Source organism: Parus major, chromosome 26 (assembly GCF_001522545.3).
Source record: "Parus major isolate Abel chromosome 26, Parus_major1.1, whole genome shotgun sequence".
Taxonomy (NCBI): domain Eukaryota; kingdom Metazoa; phylum Chordata; class Aves; order Passeriformes; family Paridae; genus Parus; species Parus major.
This window is the reverse complement of record NC_031795.1, coordinates 1,104,731-1,111,819: the sequence shown is the minus strand read 5'-3', so window position 1 is coordinate 1,111,819 and position 7,089 is coordinate 1,104,731. Positions and strand designations below refer to the sequence as shown.

Genomic DNA, 7,089 nt, shown 5'->3' with positions numbered 1-7,089 from the left:
TTCTAAACCTAAATTCTAGTGATAAACTCCCTGTTCCAGAAAAGGCCCAAGGAATCAAGGGGATGCTGAGGTGTTCTAAACCTGAGACAAAAGCCTGCTTCCAGGCAGTGATTAGAGAGGAAGTTACAACTCTGCAGGTCACAGCTATTATTAACAGTCATGGAGGAAATAAGAAAAACTCAGAGAACTCATCTAAGAGAAGAGAAAGTAGAGGGAAGGCAATTTTGAAATAAAATACACAAGATTTAAGAGACAATTCCTGGGGAAATATTTAATTAGTTTTCTAAGCTTCAGACAGCCTGACTTGTTTCTCAGTTATGTGGTGAACAAAGTCCTCTAAATCTGGTCTGGATGTCACTTGCAACCAAGAGGAGACTTTGTTGTGAGGAGGCTGCAGGGAAGCAGCCATTCTACAGATTCGATGGGGTGGTGAGAGGTTTGGGAAGAACAGTGTTAAGGATACAAAAGGAGATATAAAGGAGTGAACTTCAGCACCTGTCTGAGGCAGCTTGTCTTCTCAAAGTGCCTCTGATGTTAGGAGAAAAACAGCAGCCAGCTCCTAACACCTCAGTCAATTGTCTGCCACATGCTCTGAAGAGTTTCTCCCTTCTCTTCCTTGCTGAGCACAGAGGGAGTGTGAGTGCCTGAGCCAGGTTAGGTCATTCTCCAGAGCTGAGACAAAAACAGGGGTTTAGAGGCAGCTTGTGCCAGGGAAGGCTCAGAGTTTCATCAGGTTGTTCCCCTGAGATGACCCTTCAGCAGTGAAGGGATTGACTTGGCTTTGCTGTCCCTCTGTGCCTCAGGAGCTAACGAAGTGCTGCTCGTGATCGGCGGCTTCGGCAGCCAGCAGTCCCCCATTGACGTGGTGGAGAAATACGACCCCAAGACCCAGGAGTGGAGTTTCCTGCCGGTAAGGGACTGCTTCTGACCACCACTGAGCTGAGCAGGCTGTGAGCAAACACTGATCCTGCAGCACCAGCTGGGTAACTCTTGGGGCTGTCCTCTGCAATCTGCCGAGGATTTCTGACAGAAATGCTTTAGAGATTTATATGGTGAGTGCTGAAACCACTTCAGCTTGCAGAGTGACTGAGGGGGTTGTTGTCATAGACCTGATCAGCTGAGCCTGCAGAGACCCACATCTTGGTTGTGGGAGTGAGAACTATCATGTTTCTTAGTGAAGGGGTGTTAAGCTTCAAGGTTAGTGATGATAATTGGAATGTCAATAGGAACAGTGTAATCAGTGCAGCCTTCAGGCTGCTGCATGATCCCACTGCAGTGTTTTGGAGCATAATGGGAAGAGAGAATTCGTGCACTGAGGAGTACTTCTACCCAAATTAAAATCACCTTTATCTGTGTGAAATGGTAGAGAACTGCCTCTTCCTTAATATCACCAGTCAAGGCAGACTAAGTATCACCTGGCATTTCAAAATTCTGATCTTTTTTGGAGGCTAAAAGCTTCATCAAATATTCAAAGTCCCCTCTTTTTCCCATTACCAGTGTCTGCAGGAGCCAGTGGGAGGCTAACAAAACATCTCAAATGCATGAAAAATTACACAGCAGCACAGGATAAATGACATTTAGTGTGAAATACTTGAGTGCAGAGAGACACGGTCCTGAGAAGAGAGTATGGGAAGGGGAGGCAGGCACAGTCACTCAGGCTGTGTCCCTTAAATCCATAGTGCTGCCTGCTCTGGGCCATTTCCCAAAGGAGCAGCAGCAGAGGGTGGAGGAGCAGTGGTTGGTCTCCATGGCCAGTGTTGTTTCTCTCTTTGACCTTGGTGCTGCTTTGCTGTCTCAGAGCATCACGCGCAAGCGGCGATACGTGGCCACGGTGTCCCTCCACGACCGCATCTACGTCATCGGGGGCTACGACGGCCGCTCCCGGCTCAGCTCCGTGGAGTGCCTGGATTACACAGCAGATGAGGACGGCATCTGGTACTCCGTGGCTCCCATGAACGTGCGGAGAGGGCTGGCAGGAGCCACAACCCTTGGAGGTACGTCCTGGTCACCACCAGAGCAGAAGAGGCTGCTCAGCTCCGGCCTGAGATGCCCTGAGGTGGTTTGTGAAGAGTGGGCTGGCTCTGGGGGAGGGGGGGAGCCTGAGATTCTGCCTTCTCATCACTGGGATGCACAAATGGAAAACTCATTCCCATATATCCTGAGAGGAGCTCTGCCTCCGCTGCGTTCCTGCAGCACATATCTGTGAACTCTGGGGGAAAGGGGCTCTGGGAGAGATTATGGACTGGGGAGCTCTGAGGGCTGGGCAACACTGAGCACAGGACACCGAGTACAGCTGTGACCATCCAGTGCTGGAGTGACTGGAACGTCTGCAGGGAAGGAGTGAGGACTTGGGGGAGGTACTGACATGAGGCTCACCACGGACAGAGTTTGGTTTTGGGGATGGCAATGTGTCAGTGGTTCTGCAGCAGGAAAAAAAATAGCTGGATTGTGTGTGTGTTCTCTTTCATCCATCAGCAGGAAGCAGATTTAAGGGCCAGATGGGACTTGAGTTTGTTTGTTGGGCCTGTGAGCCAGGCTGGGGAGCCACAGTCTGTTTTGTGTGGTTTGCAGTCCATGTTGTAGCTGTGCTCCATGTGTGAGGGTGCTCAGCTGGGCCCCACCTGTGTCACTGCAGACATGATCTACGTGTCGGGTGGGTTCGACGGGAGCCGCCGGCACACCAGCATGGAGCGCTACGACCCCAACATCGACCAGTGGAGCATGCTGGGAGACATGCAGACAGCACGGGAGGGAGCAGGGCTCGTGGTGGCCAATGGAGTGATCTACTGCCTGGGTAGGTACCCTCAGCACCTCTGGCAGCTGTGCAAAGCCTCCCCTTTTACCCAAGTGTCCCTTCAAGAGCAGCACCAACCTGGCATGCCCGTGTTAGAAGAGGTTTAACCTCACTGGGCACTCACAGCTGTGTCAGTGAGTGCTGCCTGATCTCACTGTTCCCATCACAGTGGCTTGGACTGCAGCTGCCACATCACTGCATGGAATGCTGCACATTGCAAATTACACACAGTTTACACACACTGTATTTGAAGGGTGGCAGAAGTGTGGGGGATAAGCAATGCCAGCTGAGGCTTTGTGTGGCCTGGGCAAGTGTCCAAATGCCCAGAAATGAAGCAGGTAGCCATGGGACAGAGAGTGCACCTGCACCAACAAAGCATTGGTGGCTGTAGTGCTCCAGAAATGTATCCTGAGCTGTCTCTTCTCCAGCTTCTTCCTATAGCACTCATTTTAGTTTCAGAGCACCACAGCAGCTGTGAATACAGTGAGATTGCCAGAGGGAACAGAGCAATCTGAAGCTTGTTCTGTGGGTCACCTTCTAGGCCCCAGAGCAGGCAGGCCCAGCATTGCACCCACATCTGTTGCAGTCCTGTTCCTGAGGAGTCACAGATCTTGGGCACTGGTTTCATAGAACCACTGAATGGTTTGGGTTAGAAGGGACTTATTCCACCCCTGCCATGGGTAGGGACAATTTCCACTAGACCAGGTTGCTCCAAGCCCTGCCAAGCCTGGCCTTGAATCTGGCCATAAACCAACCACATTTATTCCTCTTCCTCATGCTGTCCCTCAGGGTGGATGGCAGCACACTGCTTTGCTGGGGCTACACAGAGATTTTGGTATCCACTTGTAAAACAGGTCTTGAGAGATGCCAGCCTACACCATTCAGTCAGCACAGACCTGGCAGCTGCACATCTGCAGGGCTGCAGCAGCAGTGGCCACAGTGAGCTCAGAGGCAGCTCCATGGGGCTGGCCTGGATTGCTGCTCTCTCCCATCAGTGCAGTGCAGGGGCAGAGCTGGCTGTGGGCTGGCTGCAGGATCCTGTGCCCCACTGGGGTGGGCTGTGCTGCTGGCAGTGCCACGCTGTGCTCAGGGCCCACCAGGCATGGTACTGCTCTCTGCACAGAAAACATTCTCCCCAGCTCAGCCCCAGGCGTTGCTCCTGTGTTTTGTTTCAGGAGGCTACGATGGGCTGAACATCCTGAACTCTGTTGAGAGGTATGACCCCCACACTGGACACTGGACAAATGTCACTCCAATGGCCACCAAGCGCTCAGGTAAGAGCCCACAGTGCCTTGAGGTTTTCCTGCTGCACTGAGGGAGCAGTCACTTGCTGGTGTGTTCTGCTGCCCTGGAGGATGCTCCAGCCCCAGTGGGTGGGTTGGCTTTGAGAAAAGATGATTTTACTGGCTTGAATTCCTGAGAGAAATACAAACTTTCACATGTCTCCATCCCACGCCAAGGTGTGTATAGAGGAATGTGGTGGCAGGGTTATAGGTTACAAGGAGGGAAATGAAATGCTGTGTGACTTCCACAGCCAGGAACAGGGCCTGGCATGGAGAACAGCTCACAAGGCACAAACTGACTGCAGTATAGGGTCAGTGTTTGTCAGCTGCACAGTTCATGGGGAAGGCAGGTGTGCCCTGCCAGGCTGCTCCTTCACCTGAGCCCTGCTCCAGGGCAGCACTGCCAGAGTCACCCAGCAGTGACTGTACAAATGGTGTAGTCACACAATAATTATCCCCCACCAACTCTTCACTTGCCTCTCTGCCTGGTGTTCTATCCACACTTTAAGTTGGCAGTTGTATCTAGGACAAAAATAGCATTTAAATCCTACTTTTGGAGTATCTTTCTGTTTAAGCTCTCCTTCATTTCTCAGAGGAGTTGTGCAGCTCCTGTAGCTCCTGTGTGGCCAGGTGTGTTGACCTGCTCTTGCTGTGTGCCTCAGGGCTCCTGCCCTGCCCTCCAGGCCGTGCTGATGGGCTGCCCTGGCCCTGCCTGTGTGTGCATGGGAAGCTTGTTCTGTGCCTCCACACCTGTGTGGCTCCCAGTGCTTACAGTTACACACTTAGAACCTCTTCCAAATCCCTTTTGAAGTTGTTTTTTTCTCTGCTTCTGTCAATAACTGGCCCTCACAATCATCCTGGGCAGCACTGCTCCATGTGGTCCCTGTGCAGTGTTCCTGGTTAGGGACAAGTACTGGGTACTCAATAAAACTGGGCTCTGTTCCAAAAACATTTCAGTTTTCTTGTGCCTGCAGTGGCATTCACCAAAACCCCAATCTTTAAATATTTATTCCTGTTAAGTGTTGGTTTATCTGCCAAGAATGGATTTGATTTAGGAGTTGGGCACTTTCCACATCCAAGAAGGCCATACATATAAATCAGGATAAAATCTGCAGCTTTTTCTAGTTCAGAGGCACCATGTGAGACCAATCCATGAATCCCTAGGGAGCTTGAGGATCAGGTGGCTTTTCTCAAGGGGTCTGCTTTGGGCACCAGAGAAGGCTGACTTTGGACAAGACTAAAAGCAGAGTTCAAGGGAGAGCTTTCTACAACAGGCATTTGGCAGGTCTGTGCTCCCCACAGGAGCTGGAGACTTTGGTTGCTTTGGCTGCTAAAGCAAGGCTTTCATGCCTTGGCTGCAGCATGAGCTCCTTGGGGCCACAGCAGGAACCTGGTGAGGCTCTTGACCCCAGCACTGGCTCACCTGGTTCCTTCCTTGGCACTGTGACCTGGAGCACCAAGATCTGAAATGTGGCTGTGCCCAAGGGCCTTTTTTACCCAAATTTTTGTGCTGCCACTCTGGTACTAACACCCCTAACTACTCACACCTTAGGTACTTGCAGCCTTCATCCTGGTGTCAGTTCAGTCCATCCTGGTGACCTTGGACCCTGCAGGACTTCTTTTGCCCCCAGGAAACCCTCTAAGAGTTTCTGAATTCTAAGTCCAGGACTAAGAGTAATCTTGGCTTTATTCACAGAGATCATTTCCTCCTTGTTTCTTTTCACCTCTTAGGACAGACTCTGGAGGGAGACTGCCTCTCAGAGTATTGAGATATATACCTCTTGGCAATATTGCATTGCTGAACCACATTTCCCTGATTAGGTTTGGTCTCTTCAGCCCACTGGGCTGTTCTGGTGCTCTCAGCAAGGACAGACAAGGAAAGCCAGGATGCATTTAGTGGAACAGGAAGTCTCTTACACCCTGTTTGTAAAGAAACAGATCCATGCCCTAGAGCTGCAGGGTAGCTGGCTCATTTCCATCAGGATATTCATTAGTGCAAGAGTTCCATGTTGGTGGTGACAGCCTGACAGGGCTGACTGTGTTCCCAGGTGCAGAAGCCCCTGAGGCCACCAAGTGTGTGGTAATGTCACAGTGTCCTCCAGTGCTGTACCTGAGGGCGCTGCCAAGGAGGAACCAAGGCTGGTGGAGGTTATTTGCTGCTGGTTTCATAAATTCCCAGTTGCAGCAGCATATTATTGTCTGCTTTCACTGTGAGAACACCTGTTCAGGCAGCTGCTCCAGCCACCTCTGCTTCTGCAACAGTGTAGAAACCAGTTTTCATTTTGTCATCCAGAGGAGAAATGTCAGGGAAATCCCTCCTCCAGCTTTGCATGGAGCAGTGTGCAGCTGCTCTCCAGCCACAGCCAGCAGCTGGGTGACACCAGGTAGTCAGAAGCAGCAGAGGAGAGTTTGTGCTGTCTGTGCTGACAGTCCCAGCCAGCAGCTGGGTGACACCAGGTAGTCAGAAGCAGCAGAGGAGAGTTTGTGCTGTCTGTGCTGACAGTCCCAGCCAGCAGCTGGGTGACACCAGGTAGTCAGAAGCAGCAGAGGAGAGTTTGTGCTGTCTGTGCTGACAGTCCCAGCCAGCAGCTGGGTGACACCAGGTAGTCAGAAGCAGCAGAGGAGAGTTTGTGCTGTCTGTGCTGACAGTCCCAGCCAGCAGCTGGGTGACACCAGGTAGTCAGAAGCAGCAGAGGAGAGTTTGTGCTGTCTGTGCTGACAGTCCCAGCCAGCAGCTGGGTGACACCAGGTAGTCAGAAGCAGCAGAGGAATGTTTCTGAGTGTCTGTGCTGACAGTCCCAGCCAGCAGAGTGGGGCTGGTGCTGCTCTGCTCACACACCTGTGCTCAGGTGTCAGCCCATGTAAAGCTCTTGTGCTGCTGTGCTGCCTAAGGCCCCCCGTGCCAGAGTCAGCAGGGCTTTGTGGAGTGAGATGTTTTCATCAATATTGGAGACAGCAACAACACAAGACACGGTTAGCAGCTCTCCTGGGGGAGGTACAGGCATAAAAAAC

The 7,089-nt window shown here is 51.7% G+C and overlaps 1 protein-coding gene across 3 annotated transcripts in view; it reads left to right on the top strand.

Annotated features, from left to right (window-relative positions):
* The window catches only part of KLHL12 (kelch like family member 12), a 25,829-nt gene that overhangs the window by 15,718 nt on the left and 3,022 nt on the right, over positions 1–7,089 (top strand). For all 3 annotated transcript variants that reach the window (XR_001525072.1, XM_015650877.1, XM_019009020.1), the window contains exons 7-10: positions 804–910; positions 1,799–1,994; positions 2,636–2,794; positions 3,970–4,068. Coding sequence is in view for 2 of the 3 variants with exons in the window: in XM_015650877.1 (XP_015506363.1) it covers positions 804–910; positions 1,799–1,994; positions 2,636–2,794; positions 3,970–4,068 (561 nt within the window). In the remaining variant the exon portion in view is untranslated. The remainder of the gene's footprint in view (positions 1–803; positions 911–1,798; positions 1,995–2,635; positions 2,795–3,969; positions 4,069–7,089) is intronic.